General features: G+C 47.4%; 1 protein-coding gene and 1 long non-coding RNA gene across 4 annotated transcripts; one reads left to right on the top strand and one right to left on the bottom strand.

Moving 5' to 3' along the window:
* Positions 1 to 5,586: 5,586 nt before the first annotated feature.
* LOC310837035 lies at positions 5,587 to 6,907 on the bottom strand. 2 transcript variants are annotated; one of them, XR_014560358.1, is made up of 3 exons: positions 6,273 to 6,600; positions 6,041 to 6,140; positions 5,587 to 5,691 (listed from the first exon to the last, which is right to left on the bottom strand). It is a non-coding gene; the product is annotated as an uncharacterized lncRNA (long non-coding RNA). The 2 variants fall into 2 exon arrangements; XR_014560357.1 differs by lacking the exon at positions 5,587 to 5,691 and having other exon boundaries at positions 5,747 to 6,140; positions 6,273 to 6,907.
* A 378-nt stretch (positions 6,908 to 7,285) lies between these two features.
* Positions 7,286 to 19,521, top strand: LOC310836970 (pinopsin-like). 2 transcript variants are annotated; one of them, XR_014560317.1, is made up of 5 exons: positions 7,286 to 7,850; positions 11,053 to 11,384; positions 12,352 to 12,588; positions 16,718 to 17,922; positions 18,830 to 19,521. XR_014560317.1 is itself a non-coding variant. In XM_083723037.1 (4 exons), exons 1-4 carry the CDS (start codon positions 7,472 to 7,474, stop codon positions 16,916 to 16,918), a joined length of 1,149 nt encoding a protein of 382 aa, XP_083579163.1. In that variant the 5' UTR covers positions 7,286 to 7,471; the 3' UTR covers positions 16,919 to 18,112. The 2 variants fall into 2 exon arrangements, 1 of the variants encoding a protein (XP_083579163.1); XM_083723037.1 differs by lacking the exon at positions 18,830 to 19,521 and having other exon boundaries at positions 16,718 to 18,112.
* The last annotated feature ends 856 nt before the right edge of the window (positions 19,522 to 20,377 follow it).

The raw sequence follows: 20,377 nt of genomic DNA, 5'->3' as shown, positions 1-20,377 counted from the left end.
CTCTGCCTGTTTCCCTGTAACCTCACTTCTCATTGTGAGGGAACCGCCAGAAGGCCCCTCGGAGCTCGACCTCAGTGTCCGGGCTGAACGATGGGGGTGGAGACGCTCCTTCAGATATACAGGGCAAGGCTGAATAAAGTCTGTGGGTGTTTTCAACACAGTCCTAATTTCTTGAGTTATCACTAGAGCACCTTTGGACCTTTGGCCCTCCAGATGTTTTTGAACTACAACTCCCACCATCCCTGGCTATTGGCCTTGCTTGCTAAGATGCATGGAAGCTGTAGTTCAGTGACATCCACAGAGCCAAAGGTTTCTCACACCTTCCTTAGAGGATAAAGGAGGACAGAGAAAATATGCCACCCTCTCTCTTTGCTGTTGTGAAGGAATGGGTTTCCCAAACCCCAAAACTGACTGTGCAGGCAGCTTTTAAACTGCACCAAAATCCCCATTTCTCCTTAGCTAAAATGCATAAACTTCAGCCGTTGAGCAAATGCAAAACAAGAACACAGCTCTCTCCCTTATCAGTTTGACGGCAAGACTGGCCTTGACTCTACCAGTAGAACAGACACAGACATATCTTATGTTCTGACCACAAATGACGCAGAGACCCAAGTCTGGGACTAACGCCAGAGCATGTTCTCGGAAGTAGTGACCTCTTGCTCCAAGATAGGAGTAGGAACAGGAATATCCTTTTATGGTCAGAAGTACAGGAAGATCCTTTTATGGTTGAGAGTACCAGAGCAGGATGGGACGCAGGTGGCGCTGTGGGTTAAAGCCTCAGCGCCTAGGACTTGCCGATCGAAAGGTCGGCGGTTCGAATCCCTGCGGCGGGGTGCGCTCCCGCTGCTCGGTCCCAGCGCCTGCCAACCTAGCAGTTCGAAAGCACCTCCGGGTGCAAGTAGATAAATAGGGACCGCTTACCAGCGGGAAGGTAAACGGTGTTTCCGTGTGCGGCTCTGGCTCGCCAGAGCAGCGATGTCACGCTGGCCACGTGACCCGGAAGTGTCTCCGGACAGCGCTGGCCCCTGGCCTCTTGAGTGAGATGGGCGCACAACCCCAGAGTCTGGCGAGACTGGCCCGTACGGGCAGGGGTACCTTTACCTTTACCTTTACCTTTACCTTTACCAGAGCAGGAACATATGTGATGTCAACCTGTGTACATACACCGACGTGGTTGGGCTCCTAGGGGAGGAGTGAGAGGGTGCCTGGAGGATATATAAACTGCATGAAACCTGTCATTTCTTTGTACTTGCTGTGGACTCACCACGCAGGTGCCTTCTGCTATCCGGAGAGCAGAATAAACTCTTTCTTTGAAACAACCTTGGTGTCATTTTGACTTCCTTCCTCCTGTCCCGGAGCAACGCAGACCCAATCGGTGAACTCTAATAAGGCTACAGTTGCTGCTTGTTTGCCTGTGGTTGGGTTGGCACCATGATTTTCAAGTCAGTAAATTGAAAGCAGAATGGTCTATGCATATTGTGTGGCGATTCCTGCCCCCTCCCACAGATGGAATAAATAAAGACACTGGACACCAGAATTTTAGGTTAATGGGTGAAAAATGGCCACAACTTTATTGATTACAGGTAAGAGCAGTATTGGCTTTAGGCATTGGCCCTATCAGACTAACCGGCATAAAACTGGGAAGGGTTAAGCACCAACAGGGGGAGCCACCGAGATGCACATCCCTAGGCGCTCCCCGAGGGGTTACCGCTTGGGAGCGCGCTTTAGGCCCTAGCTTCCATAGGTTTCGGACAAGGCGACGCCCCCCGGAGTCCTTTAACGATCTACCCTTCAAGATTTGGGGGAGGTGATGGCGCTCCTCCCCCCAACTCATTTGCATAATAATACCCCTGCCAATGCCTAACCGCCAAAACCAAAGGTGTTGTGACGTTTTGGATTACTGCCTTGCCGTGGCGAAGGGGCTTGAAGAACTCAGAGAAGCTATGAACTATGGCGAGCAGGGCACCCAAGATGAACAGGTCATAGTGGAGAGTTTTGACCAAATGTGATCCACCTGGAGGAGGAACCGGCAAGCCACTCCAGTATCCCTGCCAAGAAAACTCCATGGACAAAGACAACAGGCATATCAAAGTTATGACGCTGGAAGATGAGCCCCTCAGGTCGGAAGGCGTCCAACATGCTACTGGGAAAGAGCGGAGGGCAAGTACAAGTAGATCCAGAGCTGATGAAGCGGCTAGGCCAAAGCCGAAAGGACGCTCAGTTGCGGATATGCCTGGAAGCGAAAGGAAAGTCCAATGCTGTAAAGAAAAATATTGCATAGGAACCTGGAATGTAAGAACCATGAACCTGGGTAAGTTGGAGGTGGTCAAAAATGAGATGGCAAGAATAAATATTGACATCCTGGGCATCAGTGAACTAAAATGGACGGGAATGGGTGAATTCAGTTCGGATGACCATCATATCTACTACTGTGGGCAAGAAACCCGTAAAAGAAATGGAGTGGCCCTCATAGTCAACAAAAGAGTGGCGAAAGCTGTACTGGGATGCAATCTCAAAAACGATAGAATGATCTCGATACGAATCCAAGGCAGACCTTTTAACATCACAGTAATCCAAGTTTATGCACCAACTACTTGTGCTGAAGAAACTGAAATTGACCAATTCTATGAAGACTTACAAGACCTTATAGAAGTGACACCAAAGAAGGATGTTCTTCTCATTATAGGGGATTGGAATGCTAAAGTAGGGAGTCAAGAGATAAAAGGAACAACTGGCAAGTTTGGCCTTGGAGATCAAAACGAAGCAGGGCAAAGGCTAATAGAGTTCTGTCAAGAGAACAAGCTGGTCATCACAAACACGCTTTTCCAACAACACAAGAGATGACTCTACACATGGACATCACCAGATGGGCAGCATCAAAATCAGATTGATTATATTCTCTGCAGCCAAAGATGGAGAAGCTCTATACAGTCAGCAAAAACAAGACCTGGAGCTGACTGTGGCTCAGATCATCAGCTTCTTATAGCAAAATTCAAGCTTAAACTGAAGAAAGTAGGAAAAACCACTGGGCTGGTAAGATACAATCTAAGTCAAATCCCTTATGAATACACAGTGGAAGTGAGGAACAGGTTTAAGGATTTAGATCCTGTTAGCTGGGAGATGTTGCCTACTTTATTGTGTTTATTTTGGGATGTGCTTAGTAGATGTTTTGCCTATTTGTTTTGGGGTGGGTCTCAGTATTCCCACTTTTCTTCAGTGAAATGGGTGTTCTGTGGCAACCATGACAGTTTCTTACATGTCCAAATGTGCACCTAAACCCAAAAAAGTTGTGGACTCCTGGCTTACCTGTGTTTGCACCATAGCTGCCAACCTGAAGCCCGCACACAGGATGCAAGAGCTCCCACTGTTATTCCCCACAGCCACAGAAGTTTTCTTCATTCTGAGGGAATTGAGCAGGCCTCTGCAGGCTCGATGGCTGGGCTGGCAGGTGGCTTTGAACTTTATGGCTATGCTCAAATGGCTGGTCTTGCTTAGATTGACTCTCTGGGGGAAAGTAGGATTGTGAAGAGGCACATCAGACAAGGACAAGTGTCTAGTAATCCTCTTTCAAGAAGCTACTAGAGGCAATTTAAAGGCAATGAAAGAAGTCACCAGACATGAACAAAGACAGGTGCCCATAAAAAAGTTGTGGTCGCATGATGTCTGGTTTATAGCGCCTGCTCCAAAAACTCACCCGAAAGTTACTCATCACTCAGAAAACTAGCATGGTAGTTACTTGATGCTGATTTTTCTGATGATGTAGGATTTGATCCAACTAAGTTTTACTCAAGAGTTAGGGATAAAGGAAGAAATTAAATTCAGCTTACATTTAAAGGTGAGCCTACCTAATTGCAGTCTCTGAAACAATACGTGAAACAGAATTTTGCCCATTGTGAAACTGAGAGAAATAGGCAGGACATGAATTGAAATTAATGGATGTAAACCCTGTCCTTACTTTCCAGTGCATCTGCTTTGAGTAAAAAGTAGCAGGATAGAACCCACAGATGGTTAATAAGATGATCTTTGAATTTATAATTTTACTGGCAAACTTTGCTGGTTTAGCTTTGGATCCTCAAAAGCAGGCATAGGCAAACTCCAGCCCCCCAGATGTTTTGAGACTACAATTCCCATCATCCCTGACCACTGGTCCTGTTAGCTAGGGATGATTGGAATTGTAGTTCCAAAACATCTGGAGGCCAGAGTTTGCCAATACCTGCTCAAAAGCAAGTGCCTAGACAGGGCACCATCTTGCCCAAATTCAGCACTTTACATGTTTACCCAGAAGCAGTGTTAGAAACTGAGATATGAAAAATAGGAGCTACATGGCACCTTAAACCTAGGTTATAGGTGCAACAATGGTATGTCTAGGTGTGCTTTTTTATAACAAGAATACAAAGCTGAAAATGAATAAACTGCAGCTAAAATATTACATTCATTTTTCACATGGTCTCTAGTCTTTCCCCTGCCTACCCCCCTAATATTCTTAAGAGGGTCTCTTCTCCTGTCTTCAGAAAGTCGCTGGAAGTGGGGAGGCAGAAAAAAGGTCCTCCTTTCATTCCGCTCTGCAGTTTTAATCTGAAATCTTAGGTGCAGTACTGTGCCCAGAGCTCAGAAACTGCTCATGCTAATGAAATTGCCTGTTGCAAAATGCACCTAGAACAAAGGGAGTTTCGAACACTGCTCAGAAGCAAGTACCACTGGGCTCAATGAGACTTGCTCCCAGAGACATATGCAGCCCTATAATGGGAAAGTTAAGTATTTGCTTAAATCTCTCTCTCTGTCTCTCCCACACACATACACCAGAATTAAAATAAATGTTATTTTGGTTGCATCATGCCAGTTGTCACTGGGAAAACTCTAAGCAGGACCTGCCACATTCCTGCCCCACACACTTGTGATTGCTGGAGAAAAGCAATACCTTTCCTTCTCCTGAATTAGTTTATGCATGTGCTACTTTAAACCACGTGGGACGTGGGTGGCGCTGTGGGTTAAACTACAGAGTCTAGGACTTGCCAATCAGAAGGTGGTGGTTCAAATCCCTGTGACGGGTGAGCTCCCGTTGTTCGGTCCCAAATCCTGCCCACCTAGCAGTTCGAAAGCACATCAAAGTGCAAGTAGATAAATAGGTACCGCTCCGGCAGGAAGGTAAGTGGCGTTTCCGTGCGCTGCTCTGGTTCGCCAGAAGCGGCTTAGTCATGCTGGCCACATGACCCGGAAGCTGTACGCCGGCTCCCTTGGCCAGTAAAGCAAGATGAGCACCGCAACCCCGGAGTCAGCCACAACTGGACCTAATGGTCAGGGGTCCCTTTACCTTTACCTTACTTTAAACCACACGAAGGCACTATTTGTCTTGCAAGCTAGCCAGCACTTGCTTGTGGTCTTCACTTTGTCTAAGACTCTAAGTTAATTCCACCCCTAAAAGTGGAGCCATTATTTGTTTGTTGTCCTCTTCCATCTTGTTGAGATAGGATTTCTGCTATTTCTCTCTCACCTCTTCTTATCTTGTAAATAGTCCATTCTGTGAATAAAGCCTTTGAACTCCAGAAACTGTAAGTGATCTTTTCAATCCAATTCACCCAAGATGCAAGGCATTCAGAGGCATACTGCCTCCAGCAGTGAAGGAGGAAGACAGCCTTCATGGCTGTAGCCACCGATAACCTTATCCTTATGAATTTGTCCAAATATACAAACCTAAGGATTCAAAGGACTGTATGAAATTAAGAATCAGGAGCCAACTTCAGGCATCTGATGATGTGGATGTTATTAGGATGCTGCAATAATTGTGAGCCCTGCAATCCAAGGCTCCCAGTACTTTCACTTCGTAGATCAGTCCCTCATGAATTTGGTCAAACTCTTAACATTTCACATAATGTTAAGATTATGGGGGATCTAGTCCCCAACCCAAGCTCACAATATCACCCCCCCCCAGCAATAAGTATCTGACCCAGCAGTGGGATCTGTAAAATATTTGTCTCATAGAGAAATAACGAAAAAGTAACGAAAAAGTGAGTAAGGCATCTAGAAGCATTAGATTTCATACATCAAAGCTACACGTCTCTCCCAAGGCAGCACGTGCTGAAAGCTTTCTCGCATCTTCTCCAGCCCTCTTCCTTCATTCTGGGCGCATGTTCCAGTCAAATCTGCATTTCAAAAACAGTTTTCAAACACAACAATAGTTATCAGAGTAATTCTAAACGCACTAAACAGCGTGATTTTTTTTTTTTTTAAAAAAAAAACCTTCGCCGTGTTTCCTGGCAAATAATGCTCCTTACATCCAAGTCTTCCTTGTGCGGCTAGAGGTCTTTTCCTTTTACCGATCTGGAATTGTCTGCTGTCACTGGACAGCCTCGAGCTCTAGTATTATGAAAAGTGGAATGTGTGTGGGGGGGGGGGTTGGTCCTTCCCTCTATTTGCTCCACCCGATGTAGAAGACCCTTCCTGTTTCCGCTCGCAAAGGTGGCGAAGCGAAAGTAAAAAGGAGGCGTGGTTCGGACCACTCAACTACGGCGGAGCGGTGGAGCAGCATCTCCCTCCTGGAAGGGAGTTCCCATCCCTTCATTGTCCCGCCGCTGCTTTTGACTGAGCCAGAGGAACTGTATAAAACCTGCCGCGCCAAAGCCGCTTTGTTCGGTGATCCGCCTAGGAGCTTGGTGAGGAGCCGCTGCGGAACAGCCGTGCCGAAAGCGCGCAGGACTCCCGCTCTTCCTTACAGGGAAAGATAGTCTAGAGTCTAGACTTCCTGCTATATTGGAAAGGCGCGGGGAGAGGGGCGCGGGAGGCAGAGCTCTCTCCGCGCAAGGCTTGCTTTCTGCACTACCTTGCCGGGTAAGGGTGGGGGTCGTTGTCTTTGGTTCTCCTTTGCAGGCACAAGAACGGTCCCTCTCGCCCTCCAAGGGGTAGGGCTTTGTTAAAGGCGGTTGCGTGAGGCTGGGGGGGGGGGCGTTGTGCCATAAACAAAACGAGGGCTCACGATAAGTGTAAAGGCACAGGGATCCCCGTGCGTGCGCTGGCACCACTAGGACAGGGCACAACTTTGCGCAGCATTACTTCGCATTAGAAAATCGTGGTGAGGCAGGAGGGGCAACCCTTGAAAGGTGCACTCCTTCAACTCTTCCCTGTGTCTCCGGCTCAAGGCAGGGTGCACTGCTGCGCGAATACGCAGCTCCGTCCTCCTTCGCTGATTTGCGCTCCGTTGCGGCCAAGAGGCTTCCTGGTGGGTCCATGCTCCTCTGCTAAAGGCGCACAGGTTTCGCCTGCTTCAGGGGCTGGGCTGGGCGCGTGGGTCCCTCTGGGCTTGATTGGAGAAGGTTCTCCGGGAAGGTTAGGGCAGAGCCAGCTGCTGCCCACACGCCTCTCTGGGAACTGTGCTGCTCGAGTGTTAGGCTGTCCTAAGTCGCGAGGTGCCCCGACAATTTCCTCCAAATCCGCACCCCGAAGGCTTGGAGCAGCGTCAAGGCGCTGCGCTGCTGTCATGTTCTTGGCGCTGGGCGACCGGAGCCTCAACCTTTCCAACCAGAGCGCGGCGGGAAGCGCCGGTAACTTGAGTTTCGACAACCAGCTGCTGGCCTCTCCTGCTGGGAGCCTGGGACGGACGGGACACCTGACGGTGGCTGTGTGCCTGGGCTTCATCTTGCTCCTGGGCAGCCTCAGCAACCTCCTGGTGGTGCTGATCTTCGTCAAGTTCCAGGCCATCCGGACGCCCATCAACCTGATCCTGCTCAACATCAGCCTCAGCGACCTCCTGGTCTGCGTCTTCGGGACCCCTTTCAGCTTAGCCTCCAGCGTGCGCGGCCGTTGGCTCCTAGGCAAGGCCGGCTGCAAGTGGTACGGCTTCGCCAACTCCTTCTTCGGTAGGTTTTTAGAGCAAGGCTCTGGTTTGGGGGAGGAGGCGCGTGGAATATTTGGGAAAGCAAGAGGAGTTTGCCTTTAGGGTATCCAAAGTTCCTGCGTGGTTTTAAACATCGAAATTTCTGAAGCTCCAGTTCATTTATGTATTAATTTATTAGATTTAACTACCACCTTTCTCCTCCACAGTTCTAAAGATCTCCTTCCCTATGAGGTAGGCAGATAGACTGGCCAAAGATCACCCAGTGCCAGTGGGATTCATGGCTGAGCTGGGATTCAGACCCTGGTCTCCCAAGTCATAGTCCAATATGTCAGCTGTTACAGCACCCTGGCTATGTGGAGACCACACCAGAGAAAGCCATAGAGTTGACCCAGCCTTGACCAAAGCTATGTGCTGGGCTTGGTCCCATTCACATCAGTAAAGAGCTCCGGAACAGTCATGGAGAATCCTGGGGACTTGTTAAGCATGATAGGAATTGTCACTCTGTGAGGCCAGCACCCTTTAACTACAGTTCCTTGGGGAAAACCATTGCTGTTAAAGAGTGCTTTAAATGTATGGTGTAGATCTGACTTTTCATTTCTGGCCCCCCAAATTTAGCAAATTGTATGAGTGATGCAAGTTTTCATAATTGCTTCTCTTATTTTGCCCAATTTATGCTGCATTTAAAAACTATTATTTGTATAATTTACTGTTGCTTTGCTGGTCGTGGAGAAAGGCAAATAGTTATTCCAAGCCCTTGGGTGACTTTGTCCGCTGTACCAAGACCATTGGCAATTTTACTCTGCAACACCTCCAGACTTTCAAAACTGTTCATGCACTTTCAAGCCATTCAGGAATCTTAGGACTCAGCCATACAGCTGCAAACGTTTTAAGTGCATTATACAAACATTACACTAGATGGCGATGGCGAGCTTTTGACCAATTCAATCTCTTTTTTAAACTTTTTAAAAAACATTTTCATAGCATTTTTTATATGTGCCTAGATTCCACCCTAGACAGTCTCCATTCTGTGTACTGACCAGACCTAAACCTTCAATATGCCCACCCACCATGTGTGTCCTGGGACCTTGACCTTTCCGTCTTTCCAAACATGCATTTGCTGCATTCACAGGTCACATTTTTTGGGTGTACATCTAAAGATGCAATGTGTGAAATGACCATAAACAGCCACTATCTTTAAGGTCAAAAGGTGTCAGAATCTGGGGGTCTGGCAGGGTGGGTGGATCTGAAAGCCCAGGCCAGCCCTAACATTAGGTTGAGTGGGGTGGGGTGATTTTGGGTGTCATGAAAGGGCGGCTAATTCTTAGTAGTTTTATTTACTACCATTGCATTTGTACTCTTAGGGAGAGACGTTTGTACAGTTTTCTGTCTCAAGTGCCAAAATACCTTTGCCTGCCCTGTGGCTTAACTTTGGGCAGGGGGCGGGGCTACCTTTGTCTGCCTCACCTTGGGCAGTAACACATCTTGGTTTGGTTCCAGATGACCTGCATTCATCCTGATCTGTTTGCAGAACACTTGAGGGGAGGTTAGATGAAACCAGCAATTTACACATTGCTGTTTCTTATTTCTTTGTGGGGAAATTAGATGGCAAGCACACTTTCAAGAGTGTTTCCGCATCACTTTCTCTACTGCAAAAGTCCAGTTTTCAGGAGGAAACAAGTTTGTTGCACAAGAATCAAACCAACTTTAATTGTGCAACCTGAAAATAGAAAACACCTCTGGACCTGCCATGAGTTGAGCTCAGTGGTTGATCTCTGAGCTGCTAGGGGCATCTCTGCAAATGTATTAACTGCCCCTAAAATTCCAGCTTCTTTCAAATATGGCTATCATTTTTTATGCCAGCAGGGTTGTAGGATAAAGCATCAATGTGCAGCCTGATTCTGCACTAATCTCCTGGGCATCTGTACCTCTGTAGCTCATCCATTGTTCCTGATATTATCCATATGTGACACAGTTAATCTCTCTAGCTGGGATGTGTCACAGTCCATCTGCTTCAATCAGAAGCATGACTTCTCCTGCATGCGCTCTCCCCGGAGCTTGCGGGGCAAGCTTCGTTTTGCGAAGCAAGCCCATAGGGAAATGCGTCTTGCGAAGCGGCGAAGAAAACGAAAAACTCCTTTGTCTAGCGAGTTTTTTTGTCTTCCAAGGCGTTCGTCTTGTGGGGTACCACTGTAAAGTGAACAGGCATTCTGTTTTCTTGCCAGCTGACAGCTCCTAAATATTTAACACATTTAGGCCCTGGTTGAGGCCAGCCTAGAGGCCCAGGATCTCCAAGGTGTTATTATTTGCAGACCGTAAGGTACAAGGGTCCTAGGCCATATAGAGCTTTAAAAGTTAAAACCAGCACCTTAAACCTGACCCTGTACTCTACCGGGAGCCAGGGCAGCTGGTATAGCATCGAGTGGATGTGATCCCACAATGAGGACCCTGTAAGGAGTCTTGCCGCGGCATTCTGCACCTGCTGGAGTTTCTGGGTCAGTCTCAAGGGCAGCCCCACATAGAGTGAGTTACAGTAATCAAGCCTGGAGGTGACCGTCGCATGGATCACAGTGACAAGATCAGGGCGAGAGAGGTAAGGGACCAACTGTTTAGCACCGCAGAGAAATGTTTTTTTTCTTCCTGGTGCATAATGGTAAGTAATGATGGTGCCTGGCAAACCCCCTTGGGGAGAGCATCCCGCAAACAAGGAACCACCACTAAAAGGCCCCTTCTTGTGCTTCCCCCCCTCCAGACACCCCCCCCCCCTTGGAAGGGGCACATGGAGAAGGACCTCTGGTGACGATTGCAGGTTATGGTTTAGTACATAGCAGGGAGAGGTATTGAGTCAGTTCAGTGTGGGGTAGTGGTTAAGAGCGGTAGTCTCGTAATCTGGTGAACCGGGTTCGTGTCTCCGCTCCTCCACATGCAGCTGCTGGGTGACCTTGGGCCAGTCACACTTCTCTGAAGTCTCTCAGCCTCACTCACCTCACAGAGTGTTTGTTGTGGGGGAGGAAGGGAAAGAAGATTGTTAGCCACTTTGAGACTCCTTCGGGTAGTGATAAAGCGGGATATCAAATCCAAACTCCTCCTCCTCCTCCTCCTCCTCCTCCTCCTCTTCTTCTTCCTGAGCTGGATATCATCTGTCTTCCAATGTCACAGGTTTACATTCCAGCATTCGAAAAGCAGATCTTTGATCTGTTAACTCTGGGCCGCTCTCTCTCTTGCAGGCATCGTTTCCCTTGTGTCTCTTTCCATCCTCTCCTACGAACGCTATGCCACGGTCCGGCAGAGGCAGGCCAATCCGGTTGTGTCCAGTTACACCAAGTCCTGGCTTTTCATCATTGGCTCCTGGATCTACTCTTTGTTCTGGACCTTGCCACCTCTTTTCGGCTGGAGCAGCTATGGCCCCGAAGGGCCCGGCATGACCTGCTCTGTCTCTTGGCATGCCAGGTCTCCCAGCAACTTCTCCTACGTCATCTGCCTCTTCATCTTTTGCCTTGTCTTGCCCCTCCTGACGATGATCTACTGCTATGGGAAAATCCTGCAGACAATTAGAAAGGTAAACCAAAGCCCCCTAACCTCTTTGACAGAACGTGGTGGTGCAGTCGTGTGTGCGCACATGTCACGTTGCTGGCCTGAGGTTGTTAGCTTGGATTTGTTAGGAGAGGTAGGTGTGTCTCTTGTTTGGAGCTGTGTCTAGGAGCTCTTCCATCTTCACCTCTGAGAGCAATTCCTTATGAAACATGCTTCAGAGTTAAACGGCTAGAACAGGAAGGCCAGCGATTCAGGGGAAACAGAAAAATCAGAAGGGCTCCCACAGAGGATTGTGCAACTTGCACAAAATGTCTCCCTCCCCTTATTTATAGAATTCTACTTCAAGAGAGAAGAACATTTACCTCTGGTGTAAGCTTATGAATGGTTGAATCACAGCGGCATTTTTAAGCTCCCAGGGATTGAGAGGTAGCTGTGAATTCTAACAGCTGGCAGTTGTGTAAGAGCCGAAAGTTGCATACTGCGACTTCAGAAAAATCACAGGGACAATGAGACAATTACTGTCATTGACTTTTTTTAAAAAAGAAAGAGCAGAGCCTCCAGAAATGATTTTTGTGAATAGAAGCAGATTAACAGCAAGGGTAACATGGGAAGCAGTGTGATATATTCTCCTTATATAAATAGCAAAGGCAATGCCAGGCTTTGAACATATTCTTCTGCTCAGATCCTGCTTGTGGGCGTCCCATAATGGGCCTCAGGATGCCCAAATCAATGGGCCACTGGTGGCTCTTATGTTCTTGCACACCCAGGAAGCTGTCAGAAGAAACTGAAGGAGCTGCTTGTAAATAAATAACTTTGCTACTGGGACATCTCCTGAACCACACAGAGGGCCCCAGGTTTCAGAACGTTGTTCTAAAGACTTAAAGGAGCTAGTGCAAAAAAATGATTTGGGGAATGACCTGCGCTTGGGTAAGGTGGTACAGAGTGCAATGAGGAAGAAACTCTATGAAAATGTCCCCTCTCTCATATTTTAGCAGGTCTGTAGATTCCACCTGACATCTGTTCAGAAAAGAGAACACCGCATCCTGTTCATGGTTGTGTCAATGGTCACCTGTTACCTCCTCTGCTGGATGCCATATGGAATTGTCTCCCTGATTGTGACATTTGGCCAGCCTGGAACAATCAGCCCCTCAGTGAGCATTATCCCGTCCATTCTGGCCAAGACTAGCACGTTTGTGAACCCCATCCTTTACGTCCTTTTGAACAAGCAGGTAAGAACATGATAGCATAGCATCGGAACATCAGAAGAGTCTGGTGGAGCAGATCATGGAGAATAACCAGGCAGCACAGCATTATTTTGGGTCAAATCAGGCCGCAACTTTATTGACTGCAGATGTAAGAGGTTTGGCATAGGCATTGGGTAAAACCATTGGCTTCCAGTGTCCTATCCTCTCCCTCTGCTCTCCCTTTTCTAACTTCTGCTGCGCATCCATTTGCTGCTACAAACACAGTTTCTCATTGACTGACATATAGTATTATAATAGTCTGTGCTCAACAACAATGCGTTGTGCTGCCTGGCTCTGCAAATCCACCCGCCTCTCCCCATCATCTTTCCCCCAAGGTATGTTTAAGCTTTAAATCACCAACTCTCACCTGCTGCTCATGACTTGGCAGGTTGCTGCTGCAGCACTGCTTGCGGCTGTGTGTGTGTGTGTGGAGTGTACAATTTTAGCACTATTGTTATTCTGCTCTGTTTTGAACCAAAATATTTCAACAGCCGGGATGATTTGGGAAAGGGCTTGAAAAAGCATGTGCAGAAAAAGCATCAAAGGACTGTTTGAGAGGCTTTAGCTGTGAGCATTTTTGTGACCTGCTAATGGCAAAATGGGCAACTTAGCATGTGGCTCATTCTACAGATAAAATCTGTGCCTCCTTTTTTAAATAGCTGCAAGGGTGTTTCTCACACTTCCTGTTCTTAGGTGCAGTTAGGGATTTGGAGATTGAGAAAGGTTACCTCTAAACCACATCATTGAATCATAAGTCTGGCTGCTGGATCAGACCAAAGGACCATCCTGTTCTCACAGCAGCCAACAAGTTGCCCTAAAGGGTCATAAGGGTCATCTAGTCCAACCCCCTGCAGTGCAGGAGTCTTTTGCCCAACCATGGACTTGAACCCACAACCCTGAGATTAAGAGTCTCCTGCTCTGCCAACTAAGCTATGGGGTGATGGGTCTTAGTATTGCCAGTTTTCTTCTGCAAAATGAGTATTTTGTGGTGCCCATGGAAGTTTATTAGCTTTCTGAATAGGGAGCTGATATTCATAGACACACAGCTGCCATCTGCAGTTGGAGAGCACAGCTATCCTGGATGCCTGGAAGTTTTCCTGCTTAAGCCCCAGGGTCAGTTTCAGATTTGACGTCATCCAGGGGTAGCAGGCCTTGGCAGACTTACTTGACTTTGGCGGAGGCTCTCAGAGCAGCGCTGAGTCCCTGGGTAGAGCCACCCTTTCTGTTCCCCATGGCGCTCTGGTGTGGTGCTAGGTTGGGTACTCTGTGGGAAATCAGTAAGAGCAGCCAGATCCAGAAAACTGGTGCTGCTGAAAGAATCAGACTGGTGGGGAAAATGAAAAAGGGGTCCAGGGCAGGAATCAGCAGTGGCCCCTGAAAACTGCCCAAGAATGCCTGGCAGGGCTACTTGGAAGGGAGGCAGGGAGAGACTGCTGGTGCAGCCCTGGCTCATTTTAGTGGGGCTTTCGTGGGAGAGCATCCAGGGAGATCTACTAGGGCCAGAGCTCAGTGGCAGAGCACCTGCTTTCTGTGCAGAAAACCCCAGTTCACTCCCCAGCATGAAACTCTGGGAAGCCACTTCCAGTCAGTGTAGACCATGGGTAGGCAAACTAAGGCCCAGGGGCCGGATCTGGCCCAATTGCCTTCTCAATCTGGCCTGTAGACAGTCCGGCAATCATCATGTTTTCACATGAGTATAATATGTCCTTTTATTTAAAATGCATCTCTGGGTTAATTGTGGGGCCTGCCTGGTGTTTTTACATGAGTAGAATGTGTGCTTTTATTTCAGATGCATCTCTGGGTTATTTGTGGGGCATAGGAATTGGTTCATTATTTATTTTCAAAATATAGTCCGCCCTCCCAAGGTCTGAGGGACAGTGGACCAGCCCCCTGCTGAAAAAATTTGCTGACCCCTGGTGTAGACATTATTGAGCTTGGTGGACTAATACCCTGGCTCTGTATAAGGCAGCTTCCCAAGCTCCTGTGATCTGGTTCAGACTTGTGCCCAAGTGGGTTCATCAGTGAAGGAGGGGCATGGTTTTTTTTTTTGCATTTATTGATTAGTAACATCCCCACCCCGCTTCATGTTGCTGCTTTGAATCATAATAGAATTCAATAGGTGTGGGGGGGGGGGAGCTGGCAGCAGTAAGGAGCTGGGAGGGGCACTGGTGAGTTCTGTGCCCCTACCCCACAGGCTTCAAATTCAAATTCTAGCCCTGGAGAAAACTGGCATTCCCCCTCCGCTTTTGCAGACTGTAACTAGGGCTGCAAAAGTCCAAAGGGATATGTGTGGGTTTTTTGCTATTCCCTTCCCTTCTGGAGATAGGTTTGTGGTGGAGCACATGCTTCGTATGGGGAAACTCCCAAGTTCACTCCAGGCACCTCCAGTTTAAAAAGGATCAGATGGGAACAAACCCTTTTCAGCCTGGGCTCTTGCAGGAGCGCTGCCAGTTAAAGTAGATCAGGGATTAGGGACCTATGGCACACCGGGTGTTGTTGGGCTGCAACACCCACTGGCCCCAGGCAGCAAGGCCAATGGTCGGGAATAGAAGGATTTGGAGTCTAGCAACATCCGAGGAGCCAAGGAATTCCCCCTACTGCTAAATTAGAAATCAGGCATGAATGTCAGCATTGCCACAAGGTGGCAGCAAGCAACTATATCAGCTGTGTTTTCTTCAACAGGCTTGGGAATCAGCCTGCTGTTAGCGATAGTATACTGAGCTAGGACGCTTGCTGCTGTGACCCAGTCAGTGTTTTCATAGAATCATAGAACTGTAGAGTTGGAAGGGAACACGAGGGTCATTTTGTCCAACCCCCTTCAATGCAGGAACCTAAACTCACGACCCTGAGATTAAGAGTCTCAAGCTCTGCCAATGGTGCTCTGGACAGAGCTGAGGGCCATTGAGAGCCTCACATGAAGGGATGGGCTGGCTATTCAAGCTGCCTCAGGGGAAATGGGACTGGCTTTCCCACATGTGTTTATCACTTGATGTATGAAAGACAGGAGGACAAACAGCCTGTGTGAAGGAGCTTATCGGCATTATGTACAACAAAAGCAGTACCATACAGCTTTAAACAGCCATGTCTCCCCCCAGAGAATCCTGGGAACTGCAGTTTGCAAAGGGTGCTAATTGCTGGTAGGTATTCAGAACTCTATGATTCCCAGCGTGCTTTAACAATCCATCCCTCTTTGCTGAGAACGCTGGGAACCGTAGCTCTCTGAGTGGAATAGGAGTCTCCTAACTTGCTTAAAAAGCAGAGACATCACCTTGCCGACAAAGGTCCGTATAGTTAAAGCCATGGTTTTCACGGTAGTGATGTATGGAAGTGAGAGCTGGACCATAAAGAAGGCTGATCGCTGAAGAATTGATGCTTTTGAATTCTGGTGCTGGAGGAGACTCTTGAGAGTCCCATGGACTGCAAGAAGATCAAACCTCTCCTTTCTTAAGGAAATCAGCAGACATTTTGGCAGCATTGCTCTAGGCGAGGGTAGGAATTGGGAAAGACGGTGGGGATCTGAGATTAAACCTCTGTCTCTTTAAACGTTTGCAAAGAACAACTCGGGAGAAAATGAACTGGAGCAAGACTAAGGTCCCTTTGCTGTTTCAAGCCTGCCTCTCCTCCCAAAACTCCTGTTGGTCCCCCTGCCCATGAGGAAAAAAGAAATCAGTATCATGCCTACATATTTTCTTCTTGGAGACTTGTAGTAACTTTGGGAAACAATTAAGAACAGGGGTAATGTAGGTGTGGCGTAAAATGCCCCCCCCCATATTGCATTGCTGATCCAAATGCCCCCAGCTTTTCCTTTCTTTTTGCAAGAGTGTAAAGGTACTGGTGATCCAACCCCAGGACTTCCTTTGCCTCATTTGGTGCTCAATTAGCTAGTAGGGGAGGCTTCACTGCCATAAATAAGCTTGATACAAAACAAATTATTCTGCCTAGGGAAGGAAAGCACAAGCCTGCTGCTTGCTTTGAGAATCCAAAGCAAGAAACTAAATTGAGGATTGAATGTGATGGCTAAAAAGATCTGCGCAAGTTAACTGCAGTGAGCTTGTTTGTTTTTGCTTGCATGCTGAATTTCACATTTTATTTGGTTTTCTTCCCCCGCCTCCAGTTTTACAAGTGTTTCATCCTTCTCATAAAATGCGGGCCTCCACCAAAGCAACTGCAAACTACTTTGAATTCAAAAGCAAGCCAGGATTTCAACAATGCAGCTGGTGGAACGTTCGAAATGCAAACAGATGAAAGGCCAAACCAAAGGGATGCTGGGCTCCCCACTACAAGGAAGCAGAAAACTCCTGTGGTTTCACTATGAGTCCGAGCTTGAAGAGGCTTGTTCTGGCATCTTCAGCCTCATGCCCATTTGATGACTTGCACCTAGACTTCCAGACTGATCCAAAGTCACACGTGCTTGCTCAAAACTTTGAGAGCAGTTAGAAGTGAGTGGAGGACCTTCTCTCTAGAAGTGCCCAATGCTACCCTGCTTGTTGCTGGAGTGTAGCACCAGAGTGACGAAGTGTGAACTCTGCTGTATGGAAAAGAAATCAGAAGATGCTGTCAGCTTTTTAGGTTTTGCACAGGAGAGCAGATGACTCATTGCTGCCTCTCTCTGCCAGCCAATTCCAGTCAGATGCCTGTCCACACTACTATAACTGCCAGCTTTATTGCAGTTTAAATGTTGTGGCTTCCCCCAAGATCAGAGGCATAACTAGGCTCTCTCCCACCCTTGGCAAGGATATTTATTGGTGCCTCCAAATCAAGTGGAGATCATGGACCAGAAACTCAAAAGGTTTTGTTGTCACCTTCTGGGCTCTGCAAGTGTTTTCCTCCACGGCCATTAGTGACTTCTAATGCCATGGGCATTAGAAACTACCTTATACTGCTGGCCTTCATAGGCTAGGCATCCTCAGTATTCTTTTGACTACAGTCCTCATCAGCCCTAGCCAAGGACGATGGGACTTTTAGTCCATAGCATCTGGAAGGCACCAGTTTGTGGAAAGGCTGATGCAGCCCAGTTACCGTCAACCCAAACTGGGAACCACTGTCCAGGATCTCAGGCAGAGAGAGGCCTAACTATTGAGGAGGATCAGATACTACCTGCTACCTGCGCCTCCTCTCTCAATCTGTCTTGGTGTTTGTATACTTTCTGGTATGATGCAAGCCATGTCCTCAGGCCAGGCCTTGTGCAAGGGCACCGAGAAGAGCTCAGGTGTTGCTTCAGTGACAGCCAGGGCTCATCCAAATTTACGCTTTCCCCACTGCTTTCCTCCTCTTTGCCACTGAATTGGAGTAAACATCAATTGGGTTTTCTGCAGATTAGTGTTTGCTCTGATTCAGTTGTCCCAGGAAAAGCAGTGGGGCAAACAGAAAAACTGCTCAAACCTGTGGCTAGAAAGCATGGGACAAGCAGAAACTTCTCAGACCCATGCTGTCTAGGCATGGGACAAGCTTAAGCATGGCAAGCCCTGAGACGGAGCCCTATGGTGGTAGGTGTATCCCAGTTGCAAGCTCTACCTTCACTGCAAGGAGGTTGGCAATCAGAGATTGGCAATGCTTCATCTGTGAGCCAGAAGAGCTCTAGTGTCACATGCTCATTTCGCCCTCTGAACTGGAGTCCCTAAGCTCATGTGGGATCATGAGACGGGAACTATTCCTGGCTCATAATGCCATCCAACTCACCCTGTCTCCTAGGTGGTTCAGAAATAGAAGTCAAGAAATGCAAATCCAACCAGCGAGAGGCTTAAAAAAGAAAAGAAAAGATCAATGCAGAACCCACTGTCAGCAGAAAATGAGCCTGAAACTATTGTGAAGTGACATGAGATCACTAAAAACATAGCACTCAAACCCAATGAAAGAGGGAAATGAAAGAGATGTAAACAGGCTGGAAGAGCAAAGGAATCTCCACCTGATGCCTACTTGTGTCAGTGTGATATGGCCAGTGGCGGAGCTTCATGCTCCGGCACCGGGGGGCAGAGAGCAGGTGGGGCCAGGGGGCAGCCGCCATGGCACCCCACCGGAATCGCACTGCGATTCTGAATCCTATTGTTCTAGGACCAATCAGACTGCTGCATTCTGGATCCTATTGTTCTAGGACCAATCAGACTGCTGCATTTTGGATCCTATTGTTCTAGGACCAATCAGACTGCTGCATTTTGGATCCTATTCAACTCAGTACATAACAGGTATTTCCTCTGGTGGCTCCACATTTGTGGAGCTCTCTCCCCAGTCAGGCTCCCCTAGCATGTTCACTACATTATCTTTAGGCACCAGCTGAAAATGTTTCTCTTCAACCAGGCCTTTGGCTGATTAACATTCTATGGCCTTTTACATGTGTCTGTCAGACGGGGGTTATTGGTTTGTGTTTGTTTTATTTGTATTTTGTGTTCTCATTTTCTGTGTCTATGTTGTGAACTGCCCTGTGATCTTTGGATAAAGGGCGGGGAAAAAATTTAATTAAACAAAAAAACAAAAACAAATAAATGACCATCACAACTGGGACACCACCATAGAGCACACCCTCTCCCAATAACCACTTGTCTTACCTGCTTCTGTGACCCGCAGAAGGTCATGCACCCCCCACCCCTGAAATAAATAAGATAAATAAATGGAACATTGCTTTGATGGGACTTAAGGCATCTTTCTGAGTTGCAGCTAGAGCCCCATGACTCAGTATCCTGGATTCAGAGTCTGCCCAAGTACAAGCACTCCATTTTCATTTGCTGGTTGTTATAGATGGATCTGTGTGCCTCTTTGTCATGTTTAAGATTAAAAAATAAGGATCTTGCTGATTGACTTGTCTCTGGCTCTGTTTTGCTACACCTAGACATGGCTAATCTGAGCTTATTCCACATGTAATTATGGTACACTTTATTACAATTTCATTCAGAAGTACAATTCCCCACTCCCAACACTTGCACACTTGCAGTTCGAAGAAATGTAGTCCATTCTACTATTCAACTTGTTTTGCTGGATGTGTCAATAAAATTGTATAAAACAGGCTGCTGAGTGCTGAAACAAATTGCCCCAATTATCTGGGAAGTGAAGAGAGATCGTTATGGGCCTGCATTGAGAAAAATCCTGTACTGAGCAGTGGGGGTGGGGGTGGGAGGGATATACTACAGGACCTCCAGAGTCTCTTCTGAGTTTAAAACTGGATAATCATGGAGCATCTCTGAAAAAACGAGTAACTTAGGGCCCCTTCGGATGAGCTTTTGTCCTGATCTGCTTGCACAAGGTTTATCTGCAGGTTAGACAGCACCGAGTCTTTATTGAGCTTTTATTCTGATTTGTTCGCAGGGAGGTTATGCAATGATGAGCATTCATATTGATTTGCTTGTAGGTTGTTTCTCACATATCATTTGTTCACCCCACACTTTTCATTGCACTTCCCCATCACTTTCTAACTGCAAAAAGTCCATGGGGCCCTCCAGACTGGAGTTCTATGGTGGGTGTATTTGGAAAAACATAGTACATCACACAATAATAGTACATTAGTGGTGGATATATTCTGTGTTATTGGCTGTTCTGCGATATTTCCTTGATGCCATCATAATATTGTTGCCCAGGGGACGTGGTACAGTGCAGCAGAAGGGGCAAAAAATAAAGCTTGGGACAGTTGTGGTATTAAAGGTTACAGAATTTCATCAGGAAGTTCCAGAATGTGCAGCAATTGGAAAGGAAGCAGTATGATTGTCCTGAAACCCTTGCAAGCATAAACTGTGGACTCAGCTGAGAGAGGGGGGAAAGCCATTTTCCATAGTGTTTCTCCCCCTTT

This window comes from Podarcis gaigeae, assembly GCF_964106915.1.
Source record: "Podarcis gaigeae genome assembly, chromosome: Z".
NCBI classification, from domain to species: Eukaryota; Metazoa; Chordata; class Lepidosauria; order Squamata; family Lacertidae; genus Podarcis; species Podarcis gaigeae.
The sequence above is the reverse complement of the archived record's forward strand: the minus strand, read 5'-3'. Positions and strand labels throughout refer to the sequence as shown.

What these genes read in the sequence shown, in the direction of transcription:
- LOC310836970 (XM_083723037.1), top strand. Translation starts at nt 7,472, where the DNA reads ATGTTCTTGGCGCTGGGCGACCGGAGCCTCAACCTTTCCAACCAGAGC. An exon ending in CTTCGCCAACTCCTTCTTCG is followed by an intron (nt 7,851 to 11,052) that starts GTAGGTTTTTAG and finishes TCTCTCTTGCAG; the next exon opens with GCATCGTTTCCCTTGTGTCT. An exon ending in ACGTCCTTTTGAACAAGCAG is followed by an intron (nt 12,589 to 16,717) that starts GTAAGAACATGA and finishes CCCCGCCTCCAG; the next exon opens with TTTTACAAGTGTTTCATCCT.